We start from the raw sequence: 23351 nt of genomic DNA, 5'->3' as shown, positions 1-23351 counted from the left end.
AGGTACTCACCAGGCCTTCAAAGTTGTTTTTTATTATTCATTCATGTTAGCCTACAGGCCCCAGAGGAGCATTAAGTAGGAGGGGTTACAGAAAAATCCCAATACATTAAGCATAAAAATAAATATATCAAAGAAAACAAAGAAACTTGCACAAAGGAAGGGAGAAGAACAAACACTATAAGCAAATGCAGCAAAATACAAGATGAAAAAAAAATAAAGCATGTTTATACAAAATCAAGAGAACATATCAATTTGCAGTAGCTCATGAAATTTGGCCGGATCTCTCAAAGGAACAATTTCATCCGGAAGGCTATTCCAAACTGCGATGGCGCGTGGCAATGCAGAATTATTGAATGACTGTGTGTTGCCGAAGATGCGTCGGAAACTGAGATGATTATGAAGTCGACTATATGTACGCGAAGGAATGTCAAGCGATAGACGACTGGTCCACGAGTTGAAGTAGTACTTATGGAGGAGGCATAGACGGGTGACAGAGCGGCGGGAATCCAAGTTAGTAAGGGCAAAATCGCGTTTGATTTAGATGATGCTGGAGTGGTGATTATACATTGAAGTGATGAAGCGGGCTGCACGATTTTGGATGGATTCCACTTTATCTATTAGGTATTGTTGATGCGGAGACCAGATCGATGAAGCGAATTCCAGCTGAGGACGTACAAACGTTTGGTAGGCCTGCTGCCGAATGGTAGATGGGGAATGATGCAGATTCCGGCGCGAGAATCCCAGAGTTCTGTTTGCTTTCGCGCATATCTTGTCGATGTGAGTACATCAGGCAAGATTAGTACAAAGATGGACACCAAGGTATTTGTATGTAGATAAACGGGGAATTACAGCAGAATTAAGAACAGATAGAGTAAGAAAAGTTAAAAACCGATTTCTTACGGGTGAAAGAAAGTACGCAGCACTTAGATGTGTTAAGCGTCATTTGCCAACGGTCACACCACTGATTTATTAAGTCGAGGTCCTTTTGTAAATGTACGTGGTCTTCATTAGAGTTAATAGTTCTGTACACTACGCAGTCATCCGCGAAAAGACGAATTGAGGAAGAAATGTTACAAGGCAAATCATTAATATAAATCAGAAAAAGAAGAGGGCCTCCTTCTGTTTCTCATGTCTGGCTTCATCGGACCGTCAACAATTTCCGCCCCCTTCCACAACGGCACTTCAAACTTAAATCCCGCTACTATCACACCGGATCCAGCAACAGCACCGCCACTGCTAACCTTGACCCTCGACCACACGTGGACTACCCCATCAAGACAGACATCATCTGCAGCCACGACTACAAAACCACCGCCCCTGTCCGCGCCGCATTGTGGGCTCGGTAGCTGTGCAACGCGCAGCCTAATTCGTTTGCCTTCATCGTGCAGGTACTCACCAGGCCTTCAAAGTTGTTCCTGCTGTTTCTCATAACTGGCTTCATCGGACCGTCAACAATTCCCGCCCCCTTCCACAACGGCACTTCCAACTTAAATCCCGCTACTATCACACCGGATCCAGCAACAGCACCGCCACTGCTAACCTTGACCCTCGACCACACGTGGACTACCCCATCAAGACAGACATCATCTGCAGCCACGACTACAAAACAACCGCCCCTGTCCGCGCCGCATTGTGGGCTCGGTAGCTGTGCAACGCGCAGCCTAATTCGTTTGCCTTCATCATGCAGGTACTCACCAGGCCTTCAAAGTTGTTCCTGCTGTTTCTCATACCTGGCTTCATCGGACCGTCAACAATTCCCGCCCCCTTCCACAACGGCACTTCCAACTTAAATCCCGCTACTATCACACCGGATCCAGCAACAGCACCGCCACTGCTAACCTTGACCCTCGACCACACGTGGACTACCCCATCAAGACAGACATCATCTGCAGCCACGACTACAAAACAACCGCCCCTGTCCGCGCCGCATTGTGGGCTCGGTAGCTGTGCAACGCGCAGCCTAATTCGTTTGCCTTCATCATGCAGGTACTCACCAGGCCTTCAAAGTTGTTCCTGCTGTTTCTCATACCTGGCTTCATCGGACCGTCAACAATTCCCGCCCCCTTCCACAACGGCACTTCAAACTTAAATCCCGCTACTATCACACCGGATCCAGCAACAGCACCACCACTGCTAACCTTGACCCTCGACCACACGTGGACTACCCCATCAAGACAGACATCATCTGCAGCCACGACTACAAAACAACCGCCCCTGTCCGCGCCGCATTGTGGGCTCGGTAGCTGTGCAACGCGCAACCTAATCCGTTTGCCTTCATCATGCAGGTACTCACCAGGCCTTCAAAGTTGTTCCTGCTGTTTCTCATACCTGGCTTCATCGGACCGTCAACAATTCCCGCCCCCTTCCACAACGGCACTTCCAACTTAAATCCCGCTACTATCACACCGGATCCAGCAACAGCACCGCCACTGCTAACCTTGACCCTCGACCACACGTGGACTACCCCATCAAGACAGACATCATCTGCAGCCACGACTACAAAACAACCGCCCCTGTCCGCGCCGCATTGTGGGCTCGGTAGCTGTGCAACGCGCAGCCTAATTCGTTTGCCTTCATCGTGCAGGTCAGTAACAGAAGTGCTTTTCTTGCTGAGAAATCGAGTAATTATTTTTTAGTTCAGCTGCCGAGCCCACGGTGCTGTGTGGTAATTATTATTGAGTGTGCGCAGGCCGTACGCTCTTTTTTGCTTTTGGTGAGGGATGTCGAAACTAACCCTGCGCCTCCCAATGGTGAAGACTTGCTTACTGAATTGCAGAAGCTATTCGCTAAACAGAATAAGCTTATTTCCGACATGCAGGAAATTAAAAACCAACTAAAAACGACAGACGTAACGATAACAGATTTTTGCAAACGCATCACTGACCTTGAAAAACATTGCACTGCCCTTTTATTCATGCGCACAGAGCTGGTTGACCCAAAAACACTCACCAACGAAATGACTCACAAGATCTGTAATCTCGACTCCCGTGTAGACGACAGTGAGAGCCATTCGAGAGGAAACAATCTTATATTTTATCGCTTTCCAGATACTACTAAAATTGAAACGTATTCGGACTCCGAAGAAATAATCGTCCGTCATTGCAGTGACACACTCCAACTAACAATTCCTCCCTGAGAAATTGAGCGTGCGCACTGCCTCGGGCGCTTCTCAGAAATCCGCATTCGACCCATAATTGCAAAGTTTCAATCATCCAAGACAAAAGAACTTTTCTTTCCAACGGCCGCAAATTCAAGGACACAGGCTTCAGCATGGGCGAGGACTTCTCCCCTGCCGTACGTCATGCGCGCAAACATCTAATTGCTTTTGCGAGAACTAAGTCAACAGCTTTCACTGTGCGCTTCAAAACCCCCTTTCTCGAAACTAAACGCTACGTCTTTGACGAGACATCGCAGTCTGTGAAAGAATTAAAGTAGCAATCATCCCGTCCACGACCAAAGACAACCTCTCCCCAAATTGTCCCCAAATCAGCTTTTTCGTTTTCCGTGATCTTTACTAACATTAAAAGTATCATTTCGAAGCGCGAAAATATTTCAAATCTGGCTTTGTCATCGAACCGCGACTTTCTTATATTAACCGAAACATGGTTAAATGACAGCGTCTCTGATCAAGAGGTTTTGGCCGACTTGCCTAATTTTCAACTATTTCGAAAGGATCGAAAAGACAAGAAGGGAGGAGGAGTTCTTATTGTCATAAACCAAAAAAATATCCTGCTCATTAGTTAACCTGTCATCTGACCTTAAAATAACTTGGATTCTCTGTTCTGCTAAGCCCCAGTCAGTATTACTTGGCGTCTGCTACAGGTCCCTGAATAGCTTTCCCGACTTTTCTGATAACCTTAACGACGCCTTAAACGAAGATACAAAAAAGTATCCCAACGCCCCCGTAGTTTTGTTCGGTGATTTTAATTTTCCGGGTATTAACTGGCAACCAAACCATGCCGTCACAGGCACAAGGCGAAGCCGGGGCTTTCCTGGACGTTTGTTTAAATTTTACGCTTTCACAAATGCTAACTGCACCAACAGGCGTGTAACACAAGAGTGTGAAAATTTTTCGGACCTAATACTAACCAGTCACCCAGAAAAAGTGACCATAAGGTCATCCATACCGAATTTGCATTTAAACCGTTAATTTGTTGAAACACCCAGAAAACCATTCGGTTGTACGACAGGGGGAATTCTGAAGCAATAAATTTGGCGCCTAACACATTTTTATTCAGTTTAAAAACTACTTTCTTTTCCTGGTCCGTCAAAGAAAACTGGACTCTGTTTAAGGATAAGGTCAATGAATTGACTGACAGGTTTATTCCGAAATCCCACTTCCGCGCAAACTGCCAAAACCCATGGTTCTCTAAAACTCTGAAAAGATTAGAAAACAAGAAAAAACACCTGTTTAGATTAGCAAAAAGACTAAAAGACCTGCAAAAGTGTCAGAAATACTACGCAGCTGAAAAAGCTCACTTGTGCGCAGTCCAAGACGCAAAAATTTTTTTTTTTCAACGTTGACTTACCAAGCATGCTGACTAACAACCAAAAAAAAATTGGCAGGTTTTGAACCCCACGCATACTGCTCCAACTACTCTTACCAGTGAATCAGGTGACGTATTCACCGATGATCAATGCGCTGACATCTTCAACGCCGCCTTCTCATCCGTGTTTACCAAAGAAAGTAATGTGTCATTCACAATACCATCCACTAATACAGAATGTGCTATGCCACCGGTATCGTTCGCTGCTAATGTAATTATGTGCTTAATCGACAAATTAAAAGTTTCCTACTCTTCTGGTATTGACAAAATCAACTCCGAATTCCTTAAGAATACAAAATACTTTTGTGCATCTTTTCTATGCTTGATTTTCTCCCAGTTCCTTTCGACAGAACGTCTACCAGATGACTGGAAGAACGGGAAGGTCATTCCAATTTTCAAATCGGGTAACGAAAACTCGCCATTAAACTATCGTCCCATATCTTTAAGCAGCGTACCCTGTAAAATCATGGAACACGTCATCTACACGCATATCATAGACTTTATTGATACAAACAGCTTTTTTCATCCAGCACAACATGGGTTCCGCAGAAGTTTCTCTTGTGAAACGCAACTGGCCTTATTTGTTCATGATTTGCATGTTAACCTCGACGGTAACTTACAAACCAATGCCGCATTCCTAAATTTTTCCAAAGTGTCCGACAAAGTACCCCATTCTCGTCTGTTACTAAAACTTTCCTAGTAAAATTTTCACCCGAACATACTAAATTGGAGCAGAGAATTCCTTACGAACCGCTACCAGTCTGTTAATATCAACAAGCGTACCTCCAATCCACTTTTAGTAACGTCCGGAGTACTCCAGTGTTCGGTTCTTGGTCCCCTTTTATTCCTTATATACATAAATGACTTGCCTTCAAATCTAACCTGTAAAACCCGCCTGCTTGCTGATGACTGCGTTATATATGACTCTGTCACTGACATTTCAAAACAGTAATCCTTACAAGCCAACCTAAACTGCCTCCAAAAATGGTGCGAGCGCTGGCTCATGGAACTTAACCCGTGTAAATGTAAAGTCGTTTCATTTCATAGCCGCCGCATGCCGCTTGTGTATCCGTACACAGTTGATGCCATTACCCTAGAAAATGTTCCTTTATACAAGTATCTGGGCGTCACTCTTTGTAGCGATCTTTCATGGAACATACACGTCACTAATATCATTTCATCTGCAAATAAAACACTGGGTTTCCTTAAACGCCATTTACGCCTTGCTCCACAACACGTAAAATTACTAGCATACAAATCCATCGTTCGACCTAAACTAGAATACGCATCGCCAACTTGGGACCCTCGACAATCTTATCTTACACCTGCCATCAAATCGCTTCAAAACCGGGCCGCTAGATTTATTCACTGTTCATACTCTTCCACTGTCAGCGTATCTGGATTGAAAGCAGAATCTGGTTTACCAGATCTAGATCTTCGCCGTCGTATTGCCAGCCTGTCATTGTTCCACAAAATTTTTCATAGTCCCTTGCATGCCCCACCTTATAACGTTCCCGCAACACGCATATCTCGCCGCACGAGCCATTTGCTTCAAGTTGCTCGGCCACGTTCCCGGACTTCTACCTTTTCTGTCTCATTTTTTCCACGTACCGCACCAGACTGGAACGGCCTTCCCAGTGAAATTGCAACCATTCCCTGCCCATCATCGTTCACGGAAAATATCAATAAGCACTTTCTATGTTAAATCTTTGGCTTCTATGTTTTGTATATATATACCCACCGCTTATGTAATACCCCCTCGCGGGTCTTTAAGGAAATGAAATTAAATGAAAGCCTTCCTGCTGTTTTCGGAGCGTAAAACAAATAGTTAAAAAGCCAGATAAAGAAGACAAAAAAAGAAAGCAGTAACCTGTTAGGTACCCCCCCCCCCCCACACACACACACACGCAAGCAGGCACCTGCACACTTACCACACCCACACGTGCTAAAACGCACGGGGTCAAGCTGCTAAAGAATGTCACCTGCAGGTAGGGAATAGACTCCTTGGAAAAAGGTTATTATATGGAGCGCCACGTCCGCACGGCAAGCATTTCTGTCTCCAAGTATTAGTTTTTTTTTTCTGTCTTCTTTTTTTTCAGAATGGGGAGGGGGTAGCTGCAAGGCTTTGCTCGAACTAGGCGTTCTAAAGTCGTGAATCATTTTGTGGTTTACAAGATTGTACAGCGGCCCCTCCGGCAGCAGCCTAAAACGTAACCTTAACTCTTGGTCGTTCCAAAAAGAGATTTTGTGAATGGTGGTGGTGGTGGTGGTAGTTAGAAAAGAAAGAAAGTGCCCAATTTCTGCAGCCCTGTAGTACAGTGTCTAGTACCGGTAGGGAGCACGGCGCAGCACCTGCGTCTGCGCAGCACCTGAGACCCTTCCAAGGGGGAATGGGTGAAGAAGAGGAGGGGAAGGTGCTTCGTCATCGCTTTCATAAAAAACGCCCGGCCTGCGCGGTAGGCGCAGCACAGTCACAGCGAAAGCTAGAAGAGCGGCCTTTCAGAGCTTTCTCAAAACACTGATTAGGTAACTACTGCAAGCACACTTCCTTGGTACCCACTAGGTACATTAACAATAAACTTTGGCATTCGCTATGTTATTTTTCGTCATGAAAGCGTGGTATCCGCTCAACACTTGCAAGGAATTTTGTGCCAATCGCCCATGCAGTGGCTGATGATGATGAGGAATTATGACTGAAGTAGGTGTGCGCCACAGTTAATAGGGGAACAAGAGCAAGCTTTTGTGATAGTTTGGAGCATTGGACGGCCCACTCGTTACACTATTCACATTGTGCGACAACTAGTTGTTCCTTCGCTGTCGTAAAACGCTTTATCAGTCGTATTAAAGAGATTGATTTCCCGACATCAAGCCTGGCTAAGGCAAGTTTGACAACAAGTCTCAAGCGCAGGTTTAGCTCAGTATGCTATCGTACAGACACTGTGATGTGAGAGTTCTATCCGTTAATGAGTGTTTCGTGGAAGCTGTTATAAAAGTGCGAGATGTGTATAAGACTACCGACTGTGTTGAAGATGCAATATCTTTGTTTGACGCGTTATCACGCATGAAACACGTGTGATAGTGATTGTCATATTAGCTTGACCTGTAAGTCAAGAAGGCAATAACGAGAAAAAAAAGCCAGTTTGGCTCAGTGGTAGAATACTGAGCTGGCACCCAGTGGACCCGGGTTCGAGCCTTACTGTGCCATTGGTGCTAGGGCATGCCTGCCTAAGGCAAGTTTAATTACAAGTTACCAGCACCGTCGTAACTCAGTCGTAGAATAATCGGCTGGCACCCAGCCTACTCGGCCTCACTGTGTCACTGGTGCAAGTTTTTTTTTTTTTGCTCTATTTTCGCGCGATGCGGTTACGGACACCGGCGGCGGCGGCGGCGGACAACAACTGCGCGTGACCGCAAAAGTGATCTCATAACAGCTTTCGCTGTAAAATTTGTTGCTAGATAATATGAGTTGGTTTCTACTTCAGGGTAAACTGGTGTACGCGAATAAAGATGGGGACTCGGAAAGAACCAGAAGTGACGGGTGCTTTCAAATACACGGAAAGAAAAGAATAACACGAAGGAACACTTAGCCGAGTGCGAACTCACATTGGATTCGGGTACAACACCAGAACCGCCCCACAGCCGCCCATCACCGTCGGTTTTACGTGACGTGAGCGCTCATTTATTGCTCGCGATATTATCCGTCGCTCGCGCGGGTGATTTGCTATCGGCCCCGTGCACGCTGTCATTGCACGTTGTGTGATGAGTAAACCATCCCTTTCAAGAATGAATGCAGCAGCCACGAAGGCGCGTAAAAAAACCTGAAGTTACTCTGCATGCGGAAAAGAGCGACAACAGGAATGCAGAAGCTGTAATATAATAATATCTGACCTTTAACTTCCCTAAACCACGGTGCTATTCTGAGACACGCCGTAGGGGAGGTCTCGGGAAATTTCAACCACCTGATTTTCGTGCGCCTAAATTTAAGCACACGGGCCTCGAACATTTTTGCCTGCATCGAAAATGCAGCCGCCGCAGTCAGGATTTGAGCCCGCAACCTTGTAGTTAGCAAACGAGTGCTATAACTACTAGACCACCGCGGCATCCCGTGAATTCGACGTGCCGGAGACCTGCGATCGTGGCGAGTGAAAGCTGAAAAAGCCCGACGTTCGAGCGCAACGCCGACACGGTGCTCAAGCAGCAACATTTGCAGATCTCGAAGTGGGAGTAGGCATAATTTCTTTGTGGAGGATGAAGAGGGAGAGCACCCCTGAAGACAGGGTATTTTTCTTACACCCTGTATGAAGTGGAGGTTTGCGGGCAGGAAGAGTGTCATTTTACGCACAGTATGTCAGAGCAATCACGAATTTAGGGGGAGGGGCGGGGGGGGGGGGGGGGGCGAGCCCGCTGTGCCACTCCCTTGCTATGATCTGCGCATGTTTGAAAACGTCATCTTCTCATGGGAAAGCATTTGTAGACGAGGCTTACGCCACCCTTATAGAAATTGGCAACGCACTTTGCTTCAGCTATTTCTTACATAACGCGCGATTACAGTAACGCATTTCAACTTCGGGGAGTGGTATTAGTACTGTATTATATATAATAAAGTACTCGTGTTAAATCACAATAAAATCATGAAGCATATGGCAGTGTAGGGCGGCCGAAATTTCGACCACATGGTGTTTTCTGCCCATCAGGTAGTCCACCTGGTGGTGCTGACGTCGACGTGGAGCATCACTTAATGGACATTTTACAATAATCTGCAAGGCGGCCTTCCTGTAAGGTTTTTTTTTTTTTTAACCAAAAACTCGCGTTCACAGACCGGTTTTCTCGCTCTTTGTGCTTTTGCCTTTCCGAATTCAGTCAAGGCACGCGAGTACAACAAAATGCCTTTTTCCCCTACGACTACTATCGTGGTGTTCTCCCGCTTCGTACGTACACGGTATGGTAGACGGCATAGAACCTGTCGTTCGCGAGAAAAAGAGGAAAGGCAAAAAACACAATGAGCTAAAAAAGCTGTCTGTGAACCAGAGTATTTGGTTGGAAAACAAGCTTTACAGGAAAGCCGCCTTGCAGATGATTGCAAACTGTCCATTGTTGTCTTAACAACATTTTTTCGACAAAGATGGCGCTTCTATACACGGAAAAAGAATGACGTACTATGCCGAGTTAAGAAGTTCGGCGTAGTTCTGCGCTCGTTCGCGTCGTCACGTTTTGTGCTTGTCTGTTTTTAGCGCTGCAAAAATTTGAAAGGATGTACCACAACGCCAAACTCGCCCCTTTTCTAGAAGCAGCCGAAGGTCGATGAGCAACCATTTCGTTTCGGAGAAGATGAAAGCTACGTGTCGCGCCAAGGTTCGTAAAGGCACAGCACCATCATTCATTGTTAGCGGTCTCGTAGTTGGCTGATTTATTTCGATAGGTGCAGTTTCATGTGCTCGCGATCTCTCTCTTCCTTTAGTACATGTTTGACCTGAATGGCGTGGCTGAAGATGGTGGCGAACCACGTGAAAGTTGAATATTCTGTGGGACTGCCCAGAACAAACCCGACTTGCACTCTGTAAATGAAAAAAAAAAGAAATGGCCGCTGGCATAGAAAGTACCTGCTCTTCCAGATAATACGTTAATTGAAGGCAGTATACGTTCTTTCCCTACACCAAAGAAAATTAAGGTTGAAGTTTAAATTTTACGCCGAAATATTCACATGTAGCGTAAAAATTTTCAAAATGTATTTTCAGTATTTTAATGGCATTGCACCGACGAACTTTTTTTGAAACTTCGTGTGAGATGTCTAAGGCACCTAAAAATTACAATGTACTTCATTTTTGTCGTTCAGGAGGTACGTAGGACCAAGTACAAGCCTTCAAAATTTCTTACGTCATGGTCCTTGGTACGGGAATCTAAAATTGACGTCACCACCCACGTTTTTTTTTTTCGCGCGTTTCATTGTTTACAAACCGTCGTGTTGCAGTAAGAGTGGTGTTTTTGGGATTGTGAAAGTGTACTTCACTAATGCGCGCAAAATGGTTTTGCTCTTTGGTGTCCCTTTCAATCGGTAATGTAGTTTAGAAACCAAACGGAAACTTGATAGAGTGCCACGTTTTTGTGCGGCGTCGCTGAGGACGCAATCGGCGAAGGCGTGCATCGCATGTTGGCCTCGCCGGTTCGAGAACGAAAGCAGCGGAGGCTTCAACCGATTCGCGTTCATGCCGTATCATGGAACCATGTGACGACATACAGATCACTAACTATCATCAAACGTTTATTTCCTTGTGCAGGTAACCTGGGTACACCGCACAGGTCCCAACAGGATTGTACATCAAGGCGCCTGTCGCCCGTGCGCTGTATAAAAGTTGTGTGGTCGAACAAATGAACTGTCGTTGTTAGTTGGCGCTCTGTCATTGACTCTTGTTCTGGTGCCAGTCGTGTATTAATGACACTTAGTATCATGAACTAGCATGTCCAATAGTCAGCCAGTTGGATACGTTACCGCTTCGTACATTTTTCGGCCTAATATTGTTTCTTTCTCTTAACATCATTTTTTTTCTGGTGCCTTCGTTTTCTCTATTTCTGTCTACTTTCCATTTTTTCTCTCTCTCTTTCCTGTGTTCGTCTTTGCTGACACGCTCGAGGTTATACTCGGTAGCCTGGTCACACCTGGACTTGTGAGACGATGCAGAAGTTGCCGAATGGAGGAAGCCGGTGAAGTAAGCTAAGTTTGACTTGTCGGATTCTTTTACTCTGTGTCCGTGTCTGCATGCCTTGCATTCCTCTATGATGGGAGACCACGTCTCGGGTGAGCGCTCAGATGTCTCACCTGTTTTTTTTTTTTTTTCCAAAAGTCGACTGAAACGTTCTGCCGAAAACAACCTTTTTTTCTACAATACTCCCTTCTAGACTACTTTTTTTTTCTCTCTTTACTACGGGCGCTTGGAATTTCCATCGCACTCGGAACGAATGAGGCGGCCATTCACGTGACTCTACGAACCCCGCCATTTTTCTACCGCCCTCACTTCTTACGCTCCTTAGCCCTGGCTAGTTTGCAGTAGCCCATTCATCGTAGCCAAACGTGTCAACAGCCAGAGGCACAGCCACGGGTAGTCAATCTGGGATGTCGAAATCTTAGTTCATGCACGATAACATCATACCGGCATCCCTCTCTCTCTCAAACTGGGAGGGAGAATGAGGTGCGGGGCATCCCCGCGTTTCTCGCCTCCACACCTCTCCGAAGCGTGCTTTTTTGGTTGGGCGTTCGAGTCCAAAACGAATGGCTCGCCTTTGTACATTTTGCCTTTCGCAACAATCCTGCGTGACCTCGCAAACCAAAGCCTTGCTCTATCCTGCGCTGCAAGAATGCGAGTCTGATCCTCCCTTACGTCCCCCACATAGAAATCATAGACGACCAGAGGAACTGGTCTGGCCAGGAAGTAACAACAGGAGCTGCGGCGACCGTTGACGGGCATTTTGACCGACCTCAGTATCACGTAGAGCACGTCACCCACCATCATGCACCTCCTAGCACTGGCGATCCTCATCGGCCTGGTACCCCAGCTGGCTGTCGTCGATGGCAAGTGTCCATATTTTGTATCCTAATCAAACACGTCGAAGCGCATTTCTCGAACGCGCAATAAGTGAAGAGCTTTTATGTGCGTTTGTGCATCGTCCGCCACGTTGGTGTAGTGGGTAAGGTGCTCAGCTGTGTACCCGTAGGTCGCGGGTTCGAGCCCGGTCGCGGCGATTGCATTACGGTGGAAGAGGAAGTGATTGAGGCTCGTGAACTGTGCAATGTCGGCGGCGTTAAAGAACATATCGTGGTTTGGGAACATTAAACGCCAGATATTTCAGTGTTTTCTTATCGTGGGGATGTCGGTTCGAGGCTACTCATTCTTTTTTTTTTTTTTTACGGATTGTCAATAAGTACGTTGGGTACTCTCGTGGATAAATACACTTTTGAGGAGAGGTTCTCGAATGGATTCACTTTACCACGAAGTGAGATCCTATCAACCCCCACCCACAATCATAAAAAAAATGCGCCAATTTAGAAAACATGCGATACAGTCCCGACCAGTGACGTAGCTACAACGGAGTTGCTAAGCGGCCGTGGCCGAACTATAGCTCGAGCTCCACATAAACGTTGTGGCCCGATGAAGTTCTCCGTGTAACAACCCTGTGCACAGGTGACCCCATTTCATTGAACCTTTCAGATTAGATTGCACTGACCGGCAGCCAGCATGCATATGTGCCGTCGGTACCAAAGGAGTCCCGAGTAGCGGCAAGCACTAGGAATGATATAGGGTGCTCTTTACAGTGATCGCCATGAAAATGAGCAGTGCTGAAATAAAAATAATAAAATCAGTTCTGCGTGTGCCAGTGGTTATGACTGAGCCAGTCGTCATGAAGCACCACTCTGATACACATAGTGTTCTCGGATTTAAAGTCGAAATCGAATGTTGGTGGTTGTGCAACTACTTGTGATAACAGTGGCGTGTCGTCACAAGTACAGACTGATGTAAATGCCATATCGGTATTGACATATACGAATGCCAGTGTTAATACAGCAAGACCAGCATTTGTTTACCCAATACCAGTGATGTGTCACAGTACACTCTGTGAGTGCTGTGCGTGAAGTGTCTGGCGCTGGTGTTTGGAATGTGACAGCGCAATAATGAAGAAACAAGGCCACCAGCTTCTCACGATACTTACTATTCCATGAGATGTAGAAGAAAAAAAAGTCCCTTGGATAATTTTTTCCGTATTTGTGACACCAATAAGGCGAAAATTTCAGCTGAGTTTTCATCTTTATTCACAATTCAATTTATGCCGCAGTTATTTTTTAATCATATGGCCTACCCTTCCTTATTTATGTCCTCCCAAGATCCAAGAGTTTTTTTTTTTTTCTGTCTTTGTCAAGCAAGCTGCGCGTGAAAGTTATCCAATGCAAATATTTTTGTGAAATACTTGAAAAATTAAAGCGTTGGGTGTCTTGAACGTTACTAAATATCATACAATAAAATCACATCAACGAGTAATGCTTCCGTACAATTGCTTTCCTTTGGTGCCATGAAGCTGTGTGCGGTATTTTGAAATGTTACCGTGTGACATGACATGCCGCTCTTCACCCTTGAAAAGCTATGATGATGTCTTCAATATCCGTGAATATATACGCCCGATTATTTGACTCTGCAAACCCTTAGAAACCTCCCGACGCAAGTAACTGACGGCGGTCTTTTTTGTTTCTCTGCCATCTCAGGTTACGTGCGTTTCTCCGTCGCCTCCGATGTGTCCAACGAAATCCACCCAACGAGCCGTTCCAATCCCATCGCCATGCTGCCCGTGGTCCTGGCGCTGGCCACTCCGGCCATCGTCGTGGCTCTCGGGACGCTGAGGCCCGTACTCCTCGCCCTGGGTCTCATCTACATCATGCTGTTCGGGCTCACTCAGATGCCCGTCGTTGGAGACCTGATGCAGACCGCGTTTCGCGTCATGGGTTCTGCCCTGAGCGACTCCGTGCCTCCCAACGTGGGCCGAGACTTGCTTCGCGTCGTGGGCCTGGACAGCGAGGCCTGCCGCACGCGCGCCGTCTGCGAGATCACCGAGGACGCGGTTCGCAAGTACCCGGCGGCCTCCGCCATGCTGTGGTCCCTGACGGGCGCCTTCCAGGCGCATAGCAGCGCCGAGAGCATCCTGAAGGGACTGCTCGGCGGACTGTCCGGCCTAGGCTGCGAGTCCCTCTACTCGACGTGCAGCAAGTCTCCGCTCGAGAAGATCCTCAAATCTAGGAAGTAGTTTTCAACGCGCGATGTTGTATGTCGCCAATCAACGGCGTTTCCTCACAACTACGTCATCGCTCGGCGGTTTTTTTTTTCCTCTCGAATCTAAGTCATAGATTTTTTTTGTATTAGAAGTAGCGGTAATTAATGCATTTTCCAATAAACTAACTTATTTCTCACTGCGTGTGTGTTATATGCTTCGAGACGCTGGGTTGAATGATTTTTCAACCTTGCTCCTAGTGCCCCAGCGTCAGTTGCTTCTCGCCGACACAGCACACCAACATGACCAATAGTATTTTTTTTTTCTTCAAGGTGACCTTGCGCAAACAGGGTATTCATCTGAGCTGCAACAAAGTTGCCTCGATAAGACTGATTGCCCCGCCGCGGTGGTCTAGTGGCTAAGGTACTCGGCTGCTGACCCGCAGGGCGCGGGTTCGAATCCCGGCGGCGGCGGCTGCATTTCCGATGGAGGCGGAAATGTTGTAGGCCCGTGTGCTCAGATTTGGGTGCACGTTAAAGAACCCCAGGTGGTCTAAATTTCCGGAGCCCTCCACTACGGCGTCTCTCATAATCATATAGTGGTTTTGGGACGTTAAACCCCACATATCAATCAATCAATCGATAAGACTGATTCAGCGGTCAAACAATTCCTTCATCCATGACTTGCAGACTCATCTTGACCGGAACATCCAAACTTACGCTATATTTCTTGACTTTGAAAAGGCTTTTGATGAAATTCCTCACCACGGCCTTGTGACCACACTTTATTTGCTTAATTTTGACCCGTTCGTCTTGTCCTGGATCAATAACTTTCTCACTGACAGAAAACAGTTCGTCCTCATAAATACAGCTAGGTCTAAATATCCCCCGTCCTCTCCGGTGTTCCCCAGGAAACAGAACTTGGCCCCCTGCTTTTCCTGATTTTCATCAACGACCTTCCACACTGTATCACTAACAACATAAGATTATTCACCGACGATCGCGTTATTTACGCAACAATCGCTAGTCATGAAGATCAAATAGCTTTACAAGCAGACCTAACAGCCATTCAAAAGTGGTGCCACAAGTGGCAGATGAATTTAAACATTTCAAAATGTAGATCAGTGTCTTTTCACAGACGGACTACTCTGTTAAAGTACAACTACGCTCTACATAAGTTTTCTACAGCCAACTAGCTCGTATAAATACCTTGAAGTACATATATAAAGTGATTTTGTATGGACACTTCACATTAATCACGTCATTTCAACAGCTAGTAGATCTTTAGGTTATATCCAAAAAACCCTGAAGTTTGCTCCCAGCCACTTAAAATTTTATATTAGCTTTAACCACAATAATACGCCCCAAATTGGAGTATGCCGCAGCAATTAGGGACCCACACCAGCGTTATCTCATCCAACACCTAGAAGCCATCCATACCCGTGCTGCCAAATTCGCTTTTTCTGATTTCTGGTCGTTCACCAGTGTAACAGACTTAAAGAAACGTGCCGCATTCATTCCACTTAGTCACCGCCGAAAAACTGCGCGGCTCGTATTATTCCACAAATTTTATCACCCATCCCCATCCAGCATTTACGTCACCCAATGCCCCTATTTCTCTGCTCGTTGTTGCAACACTATGCAAGTACATTACCCTCGTCCCAAAACTACCACATTTGCCGAATATTTCTTCATTCGAACAGCTAAGGAATGGAATGCCCTACCGGCTATTGTTAGCATTCAGGATGCAGAAGTCTTTAAAAATTCCCTGTCAACCATCACGGAAATGTAATAATTTTTTTCTGTGACTTACCATGCTGATTCTTGTGTAATGGTTTCTAGTGTAATCTTCCTAGTATGGCGTGTATGTATATTTTGTGTACTTGACAATGTTTTCTACCTTATAAGTGGTATCTTTTGTCGCTGCAAAATGTTTTTCTTTAGAGTCCACAAACAAATGTACCTGTTACCCCCCCCCCCTCTTCTCTCTTTTGTTTTGTTTGTGCACCGCTTCAGCTATGTCCTAAAATTTGTTTTTTTTATTGCACATCTAACTTTGCCTTTCCCCATTTTTGTATGCCCACCCCTCATGTAATGATCCTTCTGTTAGGGACCATTGAGGACAATAAAATAAATAAATAAATAAATTAGCTCTATCGGCCACAATTAAGCGGAAGCGATGTGACTGAAACTCCCGTGTACTAATAATTCGGTCACTGTTGGTAAAAACTGCGGTTGTTAATGTTTATTCGGAGCCTTCAAGTATGCGGCGTGCCTCGCAATCACCGCCACATGTCATCGTATAGAAGCCACCTCCGGATGGCAGTAGGAGATAATGTTTGCGCACTGGTTCCGCAATTGACGTGGATTCCTGACCGTCCTTAATTTCGCCCTTTGCATTAATCGTGCATCTTCGCTAACAGTTTTCGGCAATCGCTATCACCACTTTCGAGCAAACCGAAAGTTCACGTGCTTGCCGGAGCAAGGCAGTTAACATTCATTTGCACAGAACACGTATGCACGTCAGCGGGGATAGCCTATGCACGATTTCATGTGGCCATATACCTCAGATTTTCCGACTTTGTCCACAACTTCTGATGACCTCATCTGAGTGCGCATAGAAAGGCAAAAAAGTACACCAATCCTCAAGTTGGATTATACAATTTGAAAGAATGGTCCTCTGTGTTTCTTGAACTTGAAATGATGATGTGAACATCCACCAGAAACCTTACAAGTGGGCGTGATTTATTCTACTATTGGGACTCTTATTATATATTTCACTCGTAGAGTATTTGGCGAGCAAGAGAAGAGACAATCACAATCGTCGTTCAATGATAAAATGTCATTTTTTGCAAGTCCCATGAGTATCGTGATGCCAATATGACGTGCTGCTCTATTGTCAACACGGACGTTTTGAATGGGCTTTCTCACGTGCCAATGGGCCTTTTTCGGCAAGGTAGTCCACGCACGCACGCTGGCGTTGACGAGGCACACACCAATATTATTTTCGGGGGCTGAAACGCAGCAACAGGTCCACAGATAATAAATTCACCGAAATTTGTAGATTATTCAGTGCACAATTGAGGGCCGCAGCTCAGATTGAAAATTTGCAGCGTGAAACATTATACGGCGTAACCATCTTCATGGGAGTTCTTAAAATCGCGCGTAATTCGGTACATTTACGATTGGCAGTCGGGTCAATAACTTTGTCAAAACCAAGCTCGCTGGCGCACAGAGCCGCTCTCTTGCGTCACAGTGAGACTTGTTGTATTTTTAAGTGACGTAAAAAAAAACAAGTAAATTGTTTGTTTATTTGAATTTCCGTGAATCTGAAAACTTGGTTCTACACCGTTTCTGGAGCACGGCGCATATTTGTGCAGGACGAGGAAAGGGAGGGCACTTGTTTGTTTGGGCTGTCGGGGTATGAGTGTCTATTGTCATTCTGTACCAGTTAGATAAAAGAAGAATAAACGACGCGGACGCCACGAGAAAACGAGGCAATAGAGAGTTTTAGTACTGCGGAATGGTGCTACGTACGCATCATGCAAGCGCCTTGCGTTACGTGGCGTCGTTTGCCACTAATCGGCTTTTAGTACGCTGTAGTACCCGTGTACGTAACGAGCGTGTTGCGCCATCTGGTAGATCAAAATAGAAGCACGTGTTGTTGACAGCCAATCCAAGTGTTATAGCCAGATTGTGGCCATATTTTAAGCCACAGAGCCGGTCGGTGCTTGCCTTCGATGCCGCCATTTCGCAAAACGAAATCTCGCGCTGTCGCGAACTTGTTCGAGAGCGCCGCGATCAGCTCATACGTACGCACGCACGCATCTCATGCGTGCGTACGTAGCGGCTGCGTACGTAACGCGATACGTGCGCGTTGCGGTCTGCGCATGCGCACTACGCAGAACGTGGCGTCCTTACGTACGCAACGCCGCCACGTACGCAGCGTATGCAGTACTAAAACTCTCTAATGTGACATGCGAGTACGTAGAGAAAATTTAGCAACGCCATCAGTAGTACAAGAACGTACTCAACCAATCAAAAAACCTTGATCCTGAAGTCATCGAAGCGGAAAGGAACAACGGGCTTTTTTTTTTTTTCCTCTTGAGGTCCACTTTGCTTGCTCTGCAGTAGCATGGTGGTATTGATTTAAAAAAAGGAAATGCGTTATTTCTACAACAATTGACGGAGAACGGTGCAGCGCCTCGGGTTTCCTGGGAGGCGCGTTCAACAGCGTTTCTCGGCAGCGGTGGTCGCGAAGGGGAACGAACGGCGGCCCCTCTTCTCTTACTCCGCGGAAGAACCGGTTGCTGGCCGAGTTGGTACTTGCTAAAACAGGCGTATTCTTCAGCTCTCCCAACAATGCTACGGCGTTGTGCCTCCTCTTCCCAAACCATTGCCGCGGCGGCTGGTCCAGCAGCTGTTCCTCGGGCCCTGCACGCCTAAATTTATAACCCTTCCTCTTTTCATTAAAGAATTACCCCCCCCCCCCTCCTTAACACTGTTCCCACAGTTGTAGGGGACAAGTGAGTTGAAGTCCGGGGAGGAGGTGGAGCGAAAAAAAGAGAAGCCTAAAGCCTGTTTCACATGCGAGGGAACGAGCGGCGGCGGTCGCAGCGATAAGCGGCGGGAGGACGCGCGTTCGTTTCACATGCGCCGCTGCTGTTGCGCAACGCCCGCCGCTCTAGCGGGCGGTGTTGTCCGCAGAAGGCGCCGGTCAACCGCTGTTTTCCGTAGTATCTGAAAGCCGTGCTCTCCTCCAAGTGTGCTTCATTTGGCGCCCCTGTGCTACGAGGTTCTTCATCAATAGCCGCTCGACTTTTACGTCGAGCGGCTATAACATGTGTCTTACACATGTTATATGTGTAAGACACATATGTGTAAGACACATGTGTCTTACACATGTCATGTGTCTTACACATGCTATAACATGTGTCTTACAACAAATGAGCAACGTTTGCAGTTGCTTTTTGTTTTGTCCTGGCTTTTTCACGTATGATTCTTGTTGCGTGCTCATATAACTGATATAACTGACCATGGGGAAGCAAAAAAAAAAAGAGTTTGCTTGTATGGTTTTATTATACAGCTGTTCCAGCTATAGGTGAATGCTTAAGAGCTGCGAGCGCGTTTTGCGCAGCACTTCCCATGTTTCTCCGATTCAAAGCTTTTGCTTTCAGCGATTTAATATTTAGGACACTGAACGAGGTTTCCGTCAGCCCAGTATACACAACTCGCAAAATTTATACCTAAATTTTTGTGGCTGTTTGCTCAAGTCAAAATAAGAGTTTTTTATAAAAACTCTAAGTAGTAAGCTTCGGCAGTGTTTGCGGTCACCCTTTGGCTCGTGCGAACACATCCTACATTGGGGTTTTCTGAATGGTCTACATCTCTTCTGGCGCTAGAATTCGTATGCTTCCACCCTAAAGAGTAAGCCTCTTAGATTTTTCAATAATTCAGTAAAGCACTCCAGGATGAAGAGTTTCATCAACGGCAGGTAGCATAATATACGTGATACGCTCGTTGTCCCGGTTCTTTGACTGCTGTATATACACTTGTGCACGGCGCAGGTAAGGGACTACGCAGCAATTCTTGCTTTAGCTTGCATTTGCGTCCATAAATGCTGCGGTGGTGAGCAGGAAAGCCGAAGTATCACATCATTTCACACAACACACCTTTGCCGTCGGGACATAGTGACATTCAATAGGTAGCATTCGACCATGTAATTTAGATGCATGTTTCTAGGCATGTGTTGCTGCCCTGGTGCCTGAAATCAACAGCTGTTCTTCGTTATCTACGCACTGTATGTTGTGCTCGCGACCGAACATCTATTTTCGCCTAGCCAGCCGCCCATTCCTGCACTGAATGTCACGGAGAGTAGCTGGCCAGTGTGGCAGGACCTGTCGACAGCCTGCAAACTTGAGCGCTCTGCGGTGCAATTGCTCATTGCGAGAAAAGCGTCGCAGAGGACGCGGACAAGTCAGCCAGTGTATTAGTGAGAAATCGAGGTGTTGTTGAAGGGGAGAACAAAAATAAAGGCCCCTGATGAGTGCCTTATTTCCCCCGAACCTTGACAGGAAGCTTCGCGTCCCTTCTTTGTTGAGTCACATCACGAAATTCCTTTTCAGTGACCTGTGTGGAATGCTACTTCTCAAGTCCACTACCGTAGAAGCCGTCCTTGCTCTCTGGTTCGTGTGAAGCCTTTCATCTTTGCACCGCGACACCAAATGTAATCATTTGTTAAACCAGCAACAATTGCTGCGACATAGAAGTACGGCATGCCATGCGGCTCCTCTACGTGGGAATAACTTTCGATGAAAACGCAAAAACAAAAAAAGAAAGTTAGTAATAATGTTATTGAAATAAAAAAGGCACCGCATGCGATTGTCACTGCGGCGAAAGCATCGTCGAGAGCAACGAAAGGAAAACAGCTGCACTTCGACTTCACCAGTGAACATGGCCAGTTCAAGCCGCAACGTTTACTTCATGGAAGTATGCGACTTCGGCCATTTCTTCCCCAAAAAAAAATGCTCTTCTTATGGTTCTTGCGGAAAGCCTCCATCTTGACGTCCCAAAGAAGAGATCGTTTCTACACTTCTATCAGCGACTTGTTGAAAGCAGTGCGAAATATTTGTGAGCCGGGGAGAGAACGGATGTCGTCTGCTACTCAGTCGGAGCGAGTTGTTATGTGGAACCAGTTCCTCACCGCGCGCGCGTCAACTTCTCGACTCCACCCAACACCCTTGCTCCACCCCCGTCATCACGTGTCAAACGACGTCACTGGTCGCTCTGCCGCTTGTGCCGCTAGCGAATTTTTCCAACTCTGGCGAATTTCACAAGGGCGTCTAGTCGCCGCGGTAAAAACCTGTTTTGGCCTGGCGCGGCGGCTGCCGCTCCGCTCTTGGAGCAAAATCGCTCGCATGTGAAACAGGCTTAACTGTAATGATTGGAATTCCTTGCCTGCCTTGTTGACAAGCATCACTCACTCCATTCGTTTTAAAGATATCCTTAAAACACTCGCTACCTAATTATTAATTGTTTATTTCATACTGCCAGCTTCTATTACAAGCCATAGGCAGGAGTGGAATGTACGAAAAATTTCATTTGAATAATACCTGAACATAATAAAAGTAAAGCTGTGAAGTCTTACTAATAACAGTGTTCAACAATCTTGACACTATGCAAAAACACAGGAGGCAATGACACCCAGAAAAATGCACGATAATGCGCATGAAAAACATTGGCAAAAGAATACAGATATCGCAACAAGATATTGAACGTTTAAGGCAAATAAATATTACGACAAAAAAAGGGGGGGGGGAATGACAAGATAGTGCAAAATGACAGATTGTGCCCTCTTTTATGCTTTATCCACCAATTATTTTTCCTCTTACTGCCCTAAATTTAGTAAAAAAAATCACGACAGTGTTTATCAACCACATTTTTATCATGCTATTGAGTCATTCCATGCCAAACGTCACAGTAATTTTAACAACCATCTCAAATGTATTTGGAGAAATTGTGCTCACTTAATTCATTGAAAGCAGAAAACTGCTAGAATATTTCGGAGAGTAAAAGATTTTTTGCTCATGTGGCTCTTCTAAACTTCCCGGAATGTCGTCTGGGTGTTGTTTGTGAAAAAACTATTTCAAATGTACCGCTTCTTCTATATATTCCAAATTTGGTCTACATGTTCAGTAACTGGCTTATGTGGGATAATTGAGGCTAAGTAACATTAATGCAATTTTTCTGCCACATATGCCTCAAAAAAGTCACTGATAATGTAGGAAGTTTGCATTTTTTATTGCAATAATGCACTTTGTATGAATATCTGAACAGCGAATAAATACTTTTAAAAGGTATAACTTGAGCAAAAAATGTATTTAGACCTATCAAGCTCCTAAATTTAAAAAGAAAAATTTTAAAAATTCACAAAATTGTCATTTTTGTTCTTATTTAGACGCAATTTGCACCATTTGGTGGTGCAATAAAAAATCTCCTTTATACTTAAATTGAAAACAAATAAACAGTTCTTCATATGGCAAGTTATATCATTACAAGTTTTGTTTTAAGACAGAAAGTAATTTTTGAAGTTTCCCATTGAAGGCAATCTTCCCATTTGACCATACGACAGCTGCCGCATTGAAATTCCCCGTTGCCGTCAGTAGAGAAAGTTCAAAAAAACTTTTCTTCTTCAAAAGAAAATGGTAATGACAAGATTTGTCATATAAACAGAGCTGTTTATTTGCTTTCAATTTGGGTTTAAATTGCGTCACAATATGAACAAATATGACGATTTTGTGAAATTTATGATTGTTCTCGTAAATTTTAGCAGCTTGAGAAGTCTAATTTTTTTTTTTTCCTTAAAGTATGCCTTTTGTGAGGTATTCACTGTTCAGATATTTATACGAAGTCAGTATTGCAATCGAAAAATGCAAACATACACACTCTGGGTAAATTCTTTGAGGCGTATGTGGCAGAAAAATTGCACTAATATTACTTAGCTCCAAACACCTTACAGAAACGCATTTACTGAACATGTAGACCAAATTTGGAATATTAAGAAGGAGCCGTACTGTTAAAATATTTTTTTTTCACACAAGCAACATCTAGATGACATTCTTTGAACTTCAGAAAGCAGCCACGCGACCAAAGAAAAATCTTTTTTTTTTCCAGAAAGATTCCAGCAGTTCAGTGATTTAAATGCAGTAGGTCAGCACACTTTTTGTTTCAAGTACAATTGAAATGGTCGCCATAAAAGACTGGGACGTGTGCCATGGAATGACCCTATATGAATTAGTTTATTAGCATTCATTTTCGTGCCTCATTCAGTTGCTATACTTGAGTGACTTGTGCTTTCTCTTCGTTGTTTTTGTTGTTATGCATAGCCTTTCACCCTCTGAAATGTATTCTGTAGGCTTGGGTAATATAAATTGATGAATAAATAAAACTGTCGCAACTCAACACACTGGCCACTCTGTGTCATCTGTGATTAGAAAAAGACGAAAGAAAAATTTTTGCGCGTGCTTTCAAATTAATGCATCTTCACAATTCTGAGGAC

At 45.2% G+C, this 23351-nt stretch overlaps 1 protein-coding gene across 1 annotated transcript; it reads left to right on the top strand.

Moving 5' to 3' along the window:
* Window positions 1–12050: 12050 nt before the first annotated feature.
* LOC119169671 (uncharacterized) lies at window positions 12051–14330 on the top strand. Its single transcript, XM_037420702.2, has 2 exons — window positions 12051–12111; window positions 13795–14330. The coding sequence occupies exons 1-2, from the start codon at window positions 12051–12053 to the stop codon at window positions 14328–14330; spliced, it is 597 nt and encodes a 198-aa protein (XP_037276599.2).
* Window positions 14331–23351: the final 9021 nt, after the last annotated feature.

The sequence above is a fragment of the Rhipicephalus microplus genome, chromosome 2 (genome assembly GCF_043290135.1).
Source record: "Rhipicephalus microplus isolate Deutch F79 chromosome 2, USDA_Rmic, whole genome shotgun sequence".
Lineage (NCBI taxonomy): Eukaryota > Metazoa > Arthropoda > Arachnida > Ixodida > Ixodidae > Rhipicephalus > Rhipicephalus microplus.
Note: the sequence above shows the minus strand (reverse complement) of the source record. Positions and strands in the feature narration are given on the sequence as shown.